This window comes from Rasamsonia emersonii, assembly GCF_000968595.1.
Source record: "Rasamsonia emersonii CBS 393.64 chromosome Unknown ctg1118621760071, whole genome shotgun sequence".
NCBI lineage: Eukaryota > Fungi > Ascomycota > Eurotiomycetes > Eurotiales > Trichocomaceae > Rasamsonia > Rasamsonia emersonii.
The window spans coordinates 1-16,305 of NW_013563216.1; the positions used below are offsets into that span (position 1 = coordinate 1).

General features: G+C 51.5%; 5 protein-coding genes across 5 annotated transcripts; all 5 read left to right on the forward strand.

The window, feature by feature from the left end:
• Positions 1-6: 6 nt before the first annotated feature.
• T310_3470 (uncharacterized protein) lies at positions 7-1,680 on the forward strand (the record flags this gene model as incomplete). Its single annotated transcript, XM_013473630.1, has 1 exon — positions 7-1,680. A coding segment is annotated over one exon (1,674 nt), but the record flags the coding sequence as incomplete, so codon positions are not given.
• A 637-nt stretch (positions 1,681-2,317) lies between these two features.
• On the forward strand, positions 2,318-3,522 carry T310_3471 (Zinc binding dehydrogenase; the record flags this gene model as incomplete). The annotated part of the gene is made up of 3 exons (XM_013473631.1): positions 2,318-2,391; positions 2,451-3,440; positions 3,495-3,522. The coding sequence occupies 3 exons, from the start codon at positions 2,318-2,320 to the stop codon at positions 3,520-3,522; spliced, it is 1,092 nt and encodes a 363-aa protein (XP_013329085.1).
• Positions 3,523-5,005: 1,483 nt separating this feature from the next.
• T310_3472 (tripeptidyl-peptidase) lies at positions 5,006-6,966 on the forward strand (the record flags this gene model as incomplete). The annotated part of the gene is made up of 4 exons (XM_013473632.1): positions 5,006-5,925; positions 5,975-6,210; positions 6,256-6,559; positions 6,615-6,966. The coding sequence occupies 4 exons, from the start codon at positions 5,006-5,008 to the stop codon at positions 6,964-6,966; spliced, it is 1,812 nt and encodes a 603-aa protein (XP_013329086.1).
• A 1,325-nt stretch (positions 6,967-8,291) lies between these two features.
• T310_3473 (Oxidoreductase,short chain dehydrogenase) lies at positions 8,292-9,223 on the forward strand (the record flags this gene model as incomplete). The annotated part of the gene is made up of 2 exons (XM_013473633.1): positions 8,292-8,312; positions 8,522-9,223. 2 exons carry the CDS (start codon positions 8,292-8,294, stop codon positions 9,221-9,223), a joined length of 723 nt encoding a protein of 240 aa, XP_013329087.1.
• Positions 9,224-14,314: 5,091 nt separating this feature from the next.
• Positions 14,315-16,199, forward strand: T310_3474 (uncharacterized protein; the record flags this gene model as incomplete). The annotated part of the gene is made up of 6 exons (XM_013473634.1): positions 14,315-14,492; positions 14,523-14,812; positions 14,883-15,019; positions 15,081-15,432; positions 15,494-15,776; positions 15,850-16,199. 6 exons carry the CDS (start codon positions 14,315-14,317, stop codon positions 16,197-16,199), a joined length of 1,590 nt encoding a protein of 529 aa, XP_013329088.1.
• Positions 16,200-16,305: the final 106 nt, after the last annotated feature.

The window sequence follows — 16,305 nt, forward strand, 5'->3', positions numbered from 1 at the left end:
GTAGGACCTGGACAAGATTTAAAGAAGGGGGAAATCACTCTCATACATGCCACTCTATCCACGGCTGTATGCCTTGAACTCGTGCGACTCGCGGAGGAAGAGGTATACAAGATGTTCTTGTCGGTTTTCCCTGAATCTGAAAATCTTAGCTACGTGGCTCTTGTAAACAAGATCTACAATTCGGACGCGCTGGGGAGAGCCAACGAACATGGTATCGATGACCCCGAAGCACTGGCGATTTCAGCATTTGACGAGTTCATCTTTATACCTGTTGGCCGCACACTGCTCAATCTTAAGGGAATGAAGGGGTATGTTAACAATATTATGTGGCCGGTTCCTATTCCGTCGTTGAGATTCGATTATATCGTCGCACCGGAGCTCATTGACGATCCTCGAATGAAGAAATTCGAGGAACAGGACCGATTTCTAGTCCAGATATATCACGACCTGGTCTTGGTCGACCACGTCAAGTTTGACACCTTCAAGATGGAAAAGCTGATGGGTGGCGAGCGCGCAGAGCTCATGAAGAAAGCAGCTCAACCGTTTGATGACGTTTTGCATAGTTCCTTGCGATGCCTGTGGAACCCGGGATCGGTGACTGTTCAGAGCGTCTTCGCCGCTCAACTCATCCTGGACATCCATGACATTTGCGGTACCGCGACTTCGGGTTTGCAGCTGGTTCAGGACGCGATAAACCATATGTTCCCATTCTCAGTGGACTCTAATGGTGCTCTTGACACGAAAGAGGTGCGATGGCCTGCAGAGGATCAGGACGTCTTGATGGAGATTCACCGCCGACTCCAATACTGGTTAATTCGTCCGCCTTGGATGGTACTCAAAGAAGTGCTCCTCGGGCTCAGCCATAAGAAGAGGGAGGAGGAAATACCGCCCGAAGTTGACGAGCTGATATACAGGTGGCTGGATGCCCATGGTTTGTCCCCACCCAGCGCGGAAGAGAATGAGAATGCCGAGAAACTAAACGTCCAGTTCATCTACCCGAATGACGAGCCTGCTTTCCTGATCAACAACAGCCCGCTCTACTGCGGAACGGTGTTGCTGGATTTGATCTCGATGACCGAGAAGGCTGGCGTTGCCCTGGCAAACCGCCATTGGTCCGTCTTCGGTGTGGCGCACGTGTATAACGCTCTACGCCAGCTCGGCGGCTTTGACAAGCACTGGCCTGAAATCGAGCGGATCATTGCGCTTCACCCCGGGCCACTCTTTGCCAATGACGTTCCAACCACCGCGACGTCGATCTATGACCGATTCGCGTACCGAATCGGCGCATCACCGAGCAACCTTCGCCATTTTGTCAAGAAAAGGCCATGGAATTTCCACACAACGCCTGCCACGGCGGCCATGCGCCAGTTCTTCGAGGCCAAGCTGTCTCTGCCGCAGCTGCTGAATCTGCTGGAGGAGCAGATGTCTGCGCATGACCATCAGAACAAGCAGCAACGTCGAATTCCCGAATCCAGCCGGCTCAGCAACCACTCACTCCGCGACAGACCCTGCTCCGACTGGAAAAGTATCTTGACCACGTCCTCCCCGATATGCAGCTGGACTACATCAACCTCAGCCGGGCCTGCAATCGGGTGCTCCGGCGTCTGCGGTCGGAAATCCAGACCCGCCTCGGCATACCGTACCCGGACCTTCGCGGCGACCGCAACGACTACAGTTTGATGTACATGTTGCAGGGGGTGCTGAACGAGAATGCGCATGTGGCGGCTGAGTGGGAGTGGGCGGCGCGGAGGACGAAGAAGATGGAGAGTAAGAGGGCGCCGCTGGGACCGCAATTGAAGCTTGCGGGTGAGGTGATTGAGGAGCTTCTCGCAGCTGAATCAAGCGACAGCTGGGGCAGGTGAAGTATGACGGTATTTAACCAGAACCTTACGATCTAGAGATATCTACTCTATGCCATAAACAAACAGCATCAGCTTCTCTGTGTCTTTCTTAGGGTTATCGGTAACTGTCCGGGATGAATTACGTCATGCCCGTCCTGGAGGTCACGTTTCCGCAGCGGAGTCTAGGCAGAATGCGGCATGGCGCGTGTCCGCACATACGTGATCTGCTTCTTGATTCGTTCGTTCGAGGACGCGTCGTGCTCTGGCTTCTGATAGGCCCGTTGATGCACTGGATCTATCTAGATCTGGAGGGGAGGGGCATGCTGGATGATTAATTTGTATTGACGAAGAATAAGACTGACTTGTGTGATGAGACAATTCTTATAAGCGAACATTGACTTCATATTTCTCGTCGTCAGTATACAGTGCAATAAAATTCAATTCGTCAGAAATACCCTGTCCTGACGATATCAACCATGGCGACCATGATGGAATACACCGTCAGCGGCAAGCCGTCCATCAAGACGACCCGGCGAGAAGTGCCCATTCCGTAGGTGCTGCGCCTGTATCAACCATGGAGAGATTCGTATGCTAATATACTGTGATAAGCGAACCCCAAGCCGATGAAGTCCTGATCCAAGTCGTGGCTACGGGCTCCAACCCCAAAGACTGGAAGGCGTCGCGCAACCACGAGGAAGGCCAGGGCATCAACCAGGGCGATGACATTGCCGGCACCGTCGTCAAGGTCGGCAGCAACGTGTGGGAGTTCGCCCCCGGCGACCGCGTGGCCGCCTTCCACCGCATGTTCACGCCTCACGGCTCGTATGCCCAGTACGCCATCGCCCCGGCCAGCACGACCTTCCGCCTGCCGCCCAACATCTCCTTCGAGGCCGGCGCCACCATCCCGCTGGCTGCCATGACCGCCGCCCTGGCCCTGTACCAGAACCTGAAGCTGCCGCTGCCCTGGAACCCGGCGCGCACCGAGACGCCCATCCTGATCTACGGCGGCGCGTCCGCCGTCGGCGCCTATGCGCTGCAGTTCGCCAAGCTCAGCGGCCTGTCGCCTATCATCACCGTTGCGGGTGCTGGCGCCGACTTTGTGCGCTCGCTCGGCGCCGCGACGCACATTGTCGACTACCGCCGGGGCCGGGTGGTCGAGGACATCCTGGAGGCGCTGGGCGGGAAGAAGCTGCGGTACGCGTTCGACGCGGTGTCGTACAACCGGAGCTACGCGAACATCGCGGAGGTGCTGTCCGCGTCGTCAGGCGGAGAGGAGAGCTACATCGACGTGGTCGACCCGCCGTCGGACGACACGGCGAACCCGGACCGCGAGAACTGGCAGTGGCCGGCAGGCATCCGGATGACGCGGACGTTTGTGGCGAGCGCGTACGGCGCGGCGCACAAGTACCGCACGCAGCAGGAGGCGCAGGAGGACCGCGACTTTGCCTACGCGTTCTACCGGTACATGAGCCTGCTGTTGGCGGAGGGCAAGCTGAAGCCGCACCCGTTCGAGGTGCAGCCGGGCGGGCTGGAGAGCGTGGCCAACGGCATCCAGCAGCTGTTTGACCGGAAGGTGTCGGCGAAGAAGCTGGTGTATCGGTAGGTGCCCAGAATCCCAGAATAGATGGGAGAAAGCATTGCTGACTGGTGCAGGATCGCGGATACGCCTGGTTTGAAGTGAACGAACGTCAGGTCGACATGCAGTACCGATTACATGCACATACAGAGTATACACCTAACTAATATGCAATATTACAATCAAGAAAGAAACCGTGACAAATTCCTGCCAGCATCCTGCCTCATAACGAGATCATGTATATGCTGCAGACTTGCAGAACTGTCTACGATGCGGTACGATGCATATTATTTTAGAGCATAATGATATATAGACGATGTTATGAATATATATATATATTTTTCACTAGAGAATTCGCTAGAAATAATATTCTTTCGCGAGAATATCTTTTTAAATCCAGTCAGCCACTGGAAAGGCTATACTCGTTTAAACTGAATAGTGTTAAATAAAGCCAACAGAAATAAATTTTTCTTATTAAGCATTAAACGATGCATACATATGATTTTAGTCCCAAAAAAGGGCACAAAAAAAAAAAAGAAAAAGAAAAAGAAACAAAATTCAATACTAAATTAATGGAGGTCAATAATCGAGCATTCTTTCGTCCTAAGTATTACTCTGACTGCTCATTGATGGCGTGCTGGTCCATACTTACCTAGGTAGATATTGAACAATAACTACTATCCAATGCCATTCTTTTGCAATTGCTTACTATTCTTATTACAAGCCTGCCTGTGGATCTGCAGATCGAGAACATTCCAACCTTATTATTGCCGGTGTCACCCATCAGTGCAACCTTTGCCAATTCATGCCACTTCATCCTCCGTCATTAAGCGCAGAAATTACGGAGTACACCGTCTTATTGCAATCAGCAAAGAAGATAGTATTAGTAAGGCGGCATGTGACAATTTCAGCCACTAGGCCTGTTTCGGCTAGCGTGCTGACGCGGGGTTACATTTAGTCCCGTGACGCGATTAGCGCGGACTCGTTCGTGCAAGCAGTCAAGGAACAGACAGACAGACAGACAGACAGGAAGGACTGTTTTGCTGCCAGCTCTGAGATGAGGACTGATTGCTATTATTGTTCTTGATTGCTAGGTAAGTGCTGCAGTCATTGAGTGCTCTGTCTAGCATTGACACTCCTCAGATTCGACGGAGAACTCCGTGATCGACTTACTGTGGGGAAAAACCAACATGGACAGCAGCTCTTCTGTTCCATGGCTTCCCTGCACCGGACCGGCGCTCAATTAGCCTCCGACCCCTGATTAACCCTGATTAATCCTGTTCATCTGCGGAACCCTGGATGCTGCCCAGGCACGAAACCGCTTATCTGCCAACCGGATCCGGCGTGCGGCGGCGATTAGCCCGATCGGGCAGCTGATGCTCGTGCTAGCGCTGGAATTAGATAGCTGACCTGCTTTTGGGCACGATGGTGACATAGCTGGGGCCGGGCTGCACGATTACGGGGTGCTCCGTATACTCTGGAGTATATTAATGCTGGCGATCCCCTCTGTGCGATCCTCTGCCCATCGCAGCTGCGCGACTCGGCAGCATTGATCCATCCCACTGCCAGATCGACCATCGTCTGCACCATGCTTCTCCGCCTCGGTCTGCTGGGCCAGCTCGCCCTGCCTGCTCTGGCCGTCGTCCACGAGCGACTGGCCGCCGTCCCCAGCGGATGGACCCTTGTCCAGGAGGCTGATGCCTCGACCCCTATTCAGCTGTCCGTCGCCCTCGTCCAGCAGAATCTCGATCAATTGGAGTCCAAGCTGCGCGCCGTGTCGACGCCCGGCAGCCCGGACTACGGCAAGTGGCTGGATCACGATGAGGTGAACGCCCTGTTCCCCGTCGTCAACGACTCCAACGTCGTCGCCTGGCTGCAGAGCGCCGGCATCTCCGACATCCACCGCACCGGCAGCGCCGTCAACTTCGCCACGACCGTGGGCACCGCCAACCAGCTGCTCAACGCCAGCTTCGCCTACTACTCGAGCGGCGCCAGCACCAAGCTGCGCACCACCCAGTACTCCATCCCGGATCACCTCGTCGGCGACATTGACCTGATCTCGCCCACCACCTACTTTGGCAAGTCCTCCGCTGCCCGCACCATCACCAGCTTCCGTCCCAGCAAACGCCATGCGACTACTACGGCGTCGAAGACCACGTCCAAGAGAGCGTCGTCCGTGTCGGTGGACCCCTCGTGCCAGACCCTGATCACGCCGTCCTGCATCAAGCAGCTGTACAGCGTCGGCAGCTACACGGCCGACCCCAAGTCCGGCAGCCGCGTCGGCTTTGGCAGCTTCCTCAACCAGTCGGCCATCTACCTGGATCTCGAGCTGTTTGAGCAGCGCTTCGGCATCCCGTCGCAAAACTTCTCCGTCGAGCTGATCAACGGCGGCATCAACGACCAGAATCTGGCCACCGCCCAGTCGGAGGAGGCCGACCTGGACGTCGAGATGATTGTGGGAGTCAGCCATCCGCTGCCGGTGGTCGAATACATCACCGGTGGATCTCCGTAGGTAGCCTGTCTGCTGAACGATCCGATCAGGAGCTGACGACGACAGCCCTTTCATCCCCAACCTGGATGAGCCGACTCCCGCGGACAACGAGAACGAGCCGTATCTGCCGTACTACGAGTATCTGCTGTCGAAGCCGAACGACGAGCTCCCTCAGGTGATCAGCAACTCGTACGGAGATGATGAGCAGACCGTTCCCGAATACTATGCCAGACGCGTGTGCAACTTGATTGGTCTGATGGGGCTGCGGGGAGTTTCTGTGCTGGAGTCGGCGGGCGATACCGGTGAGTACATCGATCGGCTGGGTTGAAGATATACTAATTTTTCAGGCGTCGGCGCTCCCTGCCAGGCCAACGACGGCTCCAAGAAGCCCCAGTTCACGCCTCAGTTCCCCGGCACCTGTCCGTATGTCACCGCGGTGGGCGGCACGCAGGCGGTGACGCCCGAGGTCGCCTGGGAGGCTGGTTCGGGCGGGTTCAGCAACTACTTCCCGACGGCGTGGTATCAGCAAGAGGCGGTTGAGACGTACCTGACCAAGTACGTCAGCAACCAGACCAAGGCGTACTACTCGCAGTTCACCAACTTTTCTGGGCGTGGATTCCCGGATGTGGCCGCGCACAGTCTGACTCCGGAGTAGGCGGCCCTCTCTGCTAGTAAACTGCTATGACAGCAAGGCTAACGGTGGCAGCGTCTTCGTGGTCGTGAACGCGACTGCCGCCAGATCAGGCGGCACCTCGGCAGCGGCACCCCAGTTCGCAGCAGTGCTGGGCCTGCTGAACGACGCGCGTCTGCGCGCAGGCAAGCCGGCCCTAGGCTTCCTGAACCCATTCCTGTACGCGTTGGGCTACAAGGGTCTGAACGACATCACGGGCGGACAGTCAGACGGCTGCACGGGCATCAACCTTCAAACGGGGAAGAAGATCCCGGGCGCGAGCGTCATTCCGTGGGCGCACTGGAACGCGACGCCGGGATGGGACCCGGTGACGGGGTTGGGGACGCCGAATTTTGAGAAGCTAAGGCAGATTGTGCTGTCGATTTGATAGATTAGCTGTATGCAGGGATATATGGGATGTGTATGCGTATGTGGGTTGTAGGATGATGGATGTAAATGTAGTGAATCATGTCTATAAATAAATCAGTGAATAACAAACTAAATAATAATGTTGAAGAATTCGACCTCGTTAGTGTTAGTAAGAAGCAGTATAGAAGTATCAATACTATTAGTTATAGTAGTGTAAGAGGGGTCATGTTTGATTGCTTTCCATTTCGGTCACGTCGGCTTGAGTCCCTTTTCCTAATAATAGCCTTGGCATGCCATTACATTTCATCCAGCTGAGTTGGGATGAGATACCGATACCGACGTCGGCGCTGGACGAGGGTCCGATGGAAGAATGCTTGTCATACCTATGTATCTCGTTTTTTTATCCTATGTTTGTTTGCTCCTTTGTCATCATATTTTTGTAGATAACGTGATAATGGCGACTAGCAATCCGCCGCTGTATGTAGTACAGTACAGTACAGCAGAGCTGGATGGGAGATATTAGCAAACTACGCCCTTGAACGAAGACAGCAGCCCCGTCTCATCAATTATATCGGCCTTGCGAAGCAGACTCTGAATACAATGTCACAGATTGACGGGTACAGCAGCAGAACAAGATCTATGACAGCGTCAACCTCAGCGGCAGACTGCCGGGCACAGCGCCTTGAGTTGCATGTAGCAGGGGCAAGGTTGATCCAACAGTTCTCAAACAAGGGTAAAATTGTGACTGACATGATAGACCTCCGTCTGAGACACACACGCTCGAGCAGATCAAGAATTACTCGTCTATCCTGCACTACTGCGAGGACGTATAGTGTCGTTTAAAAATGTCTAGATTGCTAGTATGCCTGTGATTGAGGCGTGTGTATACCTATACTCACACTGTGCTTTTTCCCATTGATACATGTATTTTCTCTATTAAGGCCTACTAAGTCAGCAACTGATTGCTGCCTCTGAGTCGAGCTATACACAAACTCCGGTATTATTATTGATTATTAATGCCATCAACAGAGAAGAGTACCTACTCTAATCTAGGGAGTGACGATTGAATATAGCTAATCGACACATCTATAAAGTCCATTCAACAACAAGATCCAAGGCGGGAACAGCAGCAGAAAACAAAAAAATTATTATAGATATCTATGATCCTTGATGCGCTGGTAAAGGTCGAGCAGCAGCAGATTCAGGCCAGTTGTATCAAACGAAGCCTTAATTAAGATCATGTGTGGAACTCCGAACGGCGGAAATGGGATGACCAGCACAGGGCGGATATCAAGAGCATGACAATATAAAAAAGCCCGGCTGAAGTGCATCAGATAGGTGAGCATGGCTAATGGCTACTCTACTGTAACACTAAGTCTAGTTATTGTCATCATTATCGTCCATCACGATTGGGGTGGTTGCGGGATAAGTTTTTCTTTTCTTTTCATTTTTTTTTGTTTAAAATACCTGGTCAATATGAGAATATTTCAAAAATACAAATACTTGTCCCCCAGCCAAATTCCCTTTCGAGAACAGCTGAAAGATATCACTTCTGACATGTGATAAGTTGCTAGAAACTGGGGAGTGTGTCCTACCCGGTCAGTTTTCGGAAGCTTTTCATCCTCACGACCCATTACAGCCGAAGGACCCCTGTCAGGCACGATCAAGTTCCTGCACTTCGATCTGAACGATCTCGAATCCGTCAAGACAGCGGCCGCGACCTTTGCGCAGCAGGAATCCAAGCTCGACGTCCTCTGAACAACGCCGGCACCGGCGCCAACCTCGTGCAGGCCGGCGCGAAAACGGCACAGGGCTTCGAGGCCATGGTCGGCATGCACTGTGTGGCGACGTTGTTATTTACCCAGCTCCTTCTTCCTCAGCTTCGCGCTGCTGCATCGCGAACCTCGGCCTCCGTCCGCGTGGTGTGGACATCCAGCTTCTTGGCCGAGGCTGCGTCGCCGGCAAACGGCATCGACTTCGACCGCTTGGAGACGGGCACGACGGACCGCACGCACGACTATGCCGTGTCCAAGGTCGGCACCTGGATGCTGGATCGGGAACTGGCTCGGCGGTACGGTAAGGACGGCATTGTCAGCGTCATCCAGAATCCGGGAAATCTGAAAGCGGGCTCGTACGCTGGGACCCCTACCGTCGCCATGTTTTTCATCCGCCCGCTTCTGTACGAGGCAAAGTTTGGTGCGTACACAGAGCTGTACGCGGGGTTGTCGCCGGACATTACGCTGGAGAGTAATAACGGTGCCTATGTCATTCCCTGAGGAAGGATTCGTCTCGATGAGTACTGTCCGCGAAGGAATATCATCAAGGCAATGACTCCGGTGGAGCAGGGTGGACTAGGCTACGATACCAGGTTCTGGGAGTGGTGTGAGCAGCAGTGGAAGCCGGTTGTGTAGGCCAGTCTCCTTGTCAGTGTATTTGAGCATCGTAAGTGAGAGATGATTACCTGTTAAGCAGCAATGTCCGAGTGAGGCAAGAGAGCTGCTCGTAGATTACTTGACGTGCTTTTGACCTACCTAGGTACCTGCCAATGACAAAAGTAACCAACTAACTCCCACGACATATACATACCTACCAAGCAAAAATCTACGGACACCTTGTTGACTGCCCGTCCAGTTCTAGCAGGTGAGCAGCGCCGCCTGGATGTTGCGCAATTAGGGTGCAGGGCAGGTAAGTAGGGTAAGCTATTTGCGAACATCGTTTGACTAAGCTGATTGCTGCAGTTCATCACCCTTTCGTGAGGCAGATTTGTGTCGGGCTTCTTTTATTTTACATTCCTGTATAGCTTGCTGCTCTAGTACGCCCAGGACTCTTTGTCCCTCAGCTTCAGGGTCATTAACAAGAGTGTCGAACTGCGCTGGAGCCTTGCATGTGTTTTCTGAGACTGTTTCTTCACCCATTCCTTTAATCTAGTATTTTTGGCTTGAGAATTGATTTGCAGAACTATATTCCAATATTAATTGTTGACTAGCTTGCCAGCATCAAGGCGCAGCTAGTAGTCAACATCATTTTTGGCACATTTGGGATGGAAGGATTTAACTACCTACTGAGAACCTACTGAGATGGAGGCTTTGAACTTTTTTGCAACATTGAAGGTCTTTTTAATGTTAGTAAAGAATTTTTCAATTAGATTGTATGTGTAATACGCGTTAATTTGGGTCTTAGCAGTTTCAAATCTTCCAAGACATCTGTCTAATCCTTTTTTTCTAACTATGATACTACAGCACAGATGATAATTTCAGCAAAAAAAAGAAAAGAAAAAGAAAAGAAAGAAACACCCCAGACTATATACGTGGAGGGACGGATTGAAATGTAGTCTAAGCCAGTCAGTTGCAAGGCAGATAGTGCGGGCCACTATAAAACTGGGTAGTGTGGAGCCTCAGGGTCTTGCAATTCTGAAGTAGTTAAATTATTAGGGATAAAACACTGAGCCTATCATGATAAAGCTATTCTACAGGGTTTGTGGCGGAACAAGAACAAGATTAGGGGAGGGCATCACTCCAAACGAATTTCAATATAATGTGCTGCAACTTAGAAATCTCAAGATATAACATGATTTCTTATTGGGTATAGAAAATGTTTTAATAGTTAGGATTCTCTCTTATCACACGCAATGGACTCCTCTTAGCTGTATCTGATAAGAACATCTTTTTGACTATAATGACGTGATAGCTATTATTCCACCAACCAATAGTCAAGCTTATTGCGGACATTTTGCATTATGCATGTCCGTTGAGATTTATCCGTACTAGTGGGGTTGTACTACAGAATGAGATGATATCGTTCAATTATTACGTTACAGAATTGCGCCTTTAGGTCTTACAACGAGTACAGAATCTTTGCTCTACTAACCAAACTTTGTGTTGCTAAATTACATATGACTTCAGCTTGACCTGTGAAACAAAGGGCGGCTTCTTTATATGCATACACATTTATCATTTCTATTCAACATGCCGGCGATTGAACGACTACTTCAGCTGCCTGAGAAGCCTAAGGGACTTCCCCATTCTGATTCTCCTCTACAGTTAGTCTGTGAAGATGGACTGCAATATCCTAACTATACACTATTCAAACTACTGAATCCACTAGAAAAGCTGTTTATTGACCGTGAGCTCAACGCTGCTCCAAAGAAATACAACTGCTCAATGCTGCAAGTAAGGTTATCCATCTCACGCCTTGGATTGGAATGGAACTGGTTGACCTACAGCTGAAGGACCTCACTGATGAGCAAAAAGATGACTTAACATGTTGAGTAGCCAAACAAGGTGTTGTGTTCTTCCGTGGGTTGTAGTTGTGTCGCCGCAGGAAAAGCTCATTCAGACCAGGATTTCGGTAGCCTTAGAAAAAGAAAAGATAGATTAAGGGGAACACCAACACTTTACCAGGTGAGGTCAGACTGGAAATTAACGCTGCAGCTAGCAATTGCTGCTATCCAGAAAGTAATGGGTGATTGGACGGAAAAACTATGTCGACATCTTTGCGCTGATTCCACGCACGGGCTGACGGAGAGCTATAAAAATATAAATACTCACTCAAGAAATATTTGCACATGTTGACAAGAAATCGGTCAAAGCACGGCTAGGAGCTGTTTTACTACAATGCTTCTCGCTATCTCTCTTTTGCTACTGTCCAGCTTTGCCGCTGGCCAGCTTATTGGACCAGTCGGCCCTACGACAGACCTCACCCAGAAGACAATCGAGTGCAATATCCTGAACTACGGCGCCGTCGCAGATAACAGCACCGACATTTCGACGGCCCTTGAGACAACGTTCAATGACTGTGTTCGTTGAAACCCCGGGAGCCGTCTCGTCGTTCCACAGGGCGAGTATCTGCTCACTCGTGGCGTGGTTCTCAGCAATGGGACAAATTGGGCCTTCCAATTAGATGGACTGATTACTGCTGCCTATGGTGGGAATTGGACCATTGACCGTGAGTTGATCCTCCAAGGGTTTGCGGGTGTGGATCTGATAAATGCCACAATCAATGGAGAGGGTGACGGAGAGTTCTTACTAGATGTTCTTGTCATTGTTAATGGTGAGTCAGTAGAAGTATTGTTTGACTGGTCCAGAATGCTGATAATGAAAAAGCGGTGGACTTTGAGTTCTATTCTTCGAATGGACTGGGAGCTTTCCAGGGCCAAGGATATATATATAGAAACCTCAACAAGTAAAGAAAGGCCTTGTCACTCAAGTTGTTAATAACAAAAAGCTAACAGAACCTCCAGCACGGATCGGCCACGCCTTGTCCGGCTCATTTCCCCTACCAATGCTTCGGTCCATGATTTGATTCTGGTGGACAGCCCAAAGTTTCATATAGTCCTTGACTTTGCTGTCAATGTAGAGGTGTATCATCTCACGATTCGAGGCGCCAATCTTGGCAGCTATGATGGCATCGACGTCATTGGTACAAATTATTATGTCCATGATAATGAGGTAACCTCACCAACATGTAAACCTGTTTGACACTCCTTTGCTAAGGAATAATGTGGCGCAGGTCACGAACCGCGATGAATGCGTCTCCGTGAAAAGCCCTTCGCATCATGTTCTGATCGAGAATTTGGTTTGCAACCAAGTAGGATCAGGGGTCTCGATTGGCAGTCTGAACGTATCTGCCGAAATATCCAATGTGGTACGTGGAGCTTACTATGGTGTGTGTTACCCTCTGTAACTGAGGATTTCTACAGGTCGCACGCAACATCAGCGTCATCCAAGGCAATGAGGATCGCTTTCATCAAGACCTACCCGGGCGGATCGGGCTATGTGACCAATGTCACATTTGCCAACTTCCGATCCAAAGCCAGTCTCTACGGACTGGATATCAATCAGTACTGGCAAAATACATGGGAGCCTGACACAGGATCAGTTACTCTGACTAACCTTGTATTTCAAAATTTTTCTGGTATGATCCGCAATTCTCCCATGTCACCATGAAACCAGTCATGATTCTAATTAATCATCCCAGGATCCGTCGCCGATGGCGCGTTGCGTCCTCCTCTCTATCTAATTGCAAATGACCTGACTTATGCAACGAACGTCACTATTGAGGAGTTCTCCGTTTGGACTGAATCCGGTGACATTGTGGTAAACAAGATCAATAACGTCTTTGGAATCGGAGACGACAGCTACGGTCCCAACGATGGGATCTCTTCCTTAAGTCCAGGAGAGACACCTCACACGTATACAAGTACTTATACTATTACGGCATCCCCGACTAACTGGGTAGCACCGACTTTTCCTACCTGGGCAGCCCCAAGTACAGGCTACGGCAGTATGTTCTTCCCTCTCAGTCTTTCGGCCGTCAATCTAACATGGACTCTTACAGCTGCTTCGCCGATTCCGGTGTACACGCCTGCTGCCTTGTGGCGGCCTGGTGGAGTAGATTATGACTTGCATTACTGGGGGACCTTCTAGGTTATGAAGGTTCTTTTCGTTACAAGTCTAAAAGTACGGGCGAATAGACATTAGTCACATGAAGGTACATGTACTGTACAACAACTCGGCCTGCGTATACAAGATGGCGTGTATGAGACTTTGGTTTGGCTCTTCCCAGTATAAAACAAAAGTCTTAAAACAGACGAACTGTCTTTGTGCTAATCTCACTAAAAAGTGTCTGTGTATTCCAGGTAGAAATCCATTTCTGTTTAGAGACGAAATTTTGATCCCAACCAGTACCAAAGTGAGGCAGGAGTGATCTCCTAGCAGATTTTTGATAGTAGATAGGTTAATCCTTAACATTAAGGAGGGTTGCGGTTCGAAATCCCCAGACTCTGGCCTGATGAATGGATCCACCTAGTAGACTACTATGTATGCATGTACTCTGTACCGGTGCTCCATGACTAGATGAATGCATGATATTGCGTCAGGCCACTAGAGAATTGTTTGACAGGAAGTCCCTTGTCTATAGTATTACTACCGATACTCATTAAATGTTAGTATCAATAGCAACAACATTCAGCTAGTCATTGATCGCTAGAATAATAATAAACGGTTTACTCATCGAAGTTGTCCTGTAATAAGAACAGAGAACTACATAGATACATCCATGGATACATGCACAACGTCCAATGCAGCTAGCCTGCCAGGCTAATGTTCTCACCCCTGCTGCTGATGACGTGCTTACTTATCTGTCAGTCTTATCCAACAAGCAAAGACAGACAGAATACGAATCGACCTACAGGCTGGTGGCAATCCACTGACGACGACCACCTTTATAGTAGTGTCATCGACTTGAATCGGCTCAGTAGCCGACCTATATACCGATGTCGATCGCATCGCACGTCTTCAGGATAAATGCTCTCCCCCTCAGACAGTGATCCATCGTCGATAACAGCTGCTGCGTGAATTATTTCAGACATGGGCTTTGCGAACCTCCTCCTCCTCCCCCTCGAAACTGGCCTCATCCTTCTCGTCGTCTATCTCACGATCAATGAGATCGTCCGGTGGAAGGCCCGTCTAAAGGGTCTGCCGGGTCCGAGAGGATTGCCTGTCGTGGGGAATCTCCCTCAGGTATCATCCAGAACTGTATACTACTGTACATGCTAATTCTCTGCTATCCTGCCAGGTCCTGAGCACCTTCTCCGCCGAGCAATACCGACGCTGGGCCGAGCAGTACGGCCCTGTGTACCAGGTCCAGCTGGGCAACACGCCGGTCGTCGTCGTCAACACTGCCGCCGCAGCCAAAACGCTGTTTCTGGCGCAGAGCTCTGCGCTGAACTCGCGCCCGCTGTTCTACGTCTTCCACAAGCTCGTCAGCAAGAATGTCGCCAGCATTGGCACCAGTCCCTGGAGCGAGAGCTGCAAGAACAGACGCAAGTTGGCGGCTGCGGCGCTGAATCGGCACAAAGTGCAGTCGTATGAGCCGGTATCCTCCCACCTATATATATGATATATGATCTTTCTGGGCGACGTACTGAGTCCGCAGATCTTCCTCCGCGAGAGCAGGGAGTTCATCCAGGAGCTGCTGCGGGAATCGCAAGACGGCGCCCGCGACGTCGACTTTAAGCCGTTTGTGCAGCGGCTGTCGCTCAACCTGGTCTTGACGTTGAACTACGGGACTCGGTGGGTTTCTGCTTATAAAGGCATTCGCGATTTGTTTGCATATCAACCTGACGGTCTCCAGCGTCGCCAACACAAAAGACCTCACGGGCGACCCGCTCTATGCCGAAGTCATCGAGGTCGAGCGCGAGATCTCGACGCTGCGGTCGACGTCCAAGAACCTGGCCAACTACATCCCGCTGCTGCGCATCATCGATCCGATCGTGTCATGGCTGGGATTCGCCAAGTCTGCCAAATACTCGGCGCAGATCGGCCAGCGGCGGATTGCGTACAATAACGAGCTGCTGCGCCGGCTGCAGGAGGAGGTGGCGAATAATACCGACACGCCGTGTCTCCAGAGCAGCGTGCTGCGGGATCCTGAGTCGGTCAGTCTGACCAGGAATGAACTGTTGAGTATTAGTTTGAGTATGATGGCTGTATGCAGCCCGGCCTGTGTACAGTACACATAGATGCATGTTTTAGTGCTGACGTCGCCAGGGCGCGGACAGCACGCAACCCACCCTCGCCTGGGCAATCCTCTTGCTCGCCCACCGGCCCGACATCCAGCAGAAGGCATACGACGCCATCCAGCGTGCTGGCGACGACGCCTCTGGCACCAGCGAGATCGACTACCTCCGCGCCCTGGTCAAGGAGATCATGCGGTTCTACACGGTTCTACCGCTGGCCATGCCGCGGCAGACGACGGCCGAGGTGCAGTACGAAGGGTACACGATCCCAGAGGGGACGATAGTGTTTCTGAATGCGTGGGGGTGTAATCGAGGTATTCATGGCCAAATTCATTTGCTTCCTTTTATCCCTCAGTCAGAGCAATGATTAATTCCGTCATGTCCCAGACCCAGAAGCATTCCCTCAACCATGGACCTTCCAGCCCGAGCGCTGGCTCGGCGACTCCGACACTCACAGCCACCAGTTCGCCTTCGGGTACGGCTCGCGCATGTGCGTCGCCTCGCACCTGGCCAGCCGGCTCGTGTACACGGTGCTGCTGCACCTGCTGGCCGAATTCGAGATCCGGCCTGCGTCCAGCGACGGCGATGGCAAGCCGGATCCACACAGCAGCACGATCGATCCCATCCGCGGGTTGAAGGATCCGACGGCGCTGACGGCGGTTCCTGTTGCGTCCAAGGCGAGGTTTGTGCCAAGAGGGCGTAGTGTGCGAGATTACGCCGTAGGTATTGAGCAGTGAACGGGACAGGTTCAATTGAACAGGATGCACGAAGAGCTCTGTAACAACCATGTTGCACCTACTGGCTGTTATCAAGGACCAAGACTCTTTGTCGGCGCAACATCTA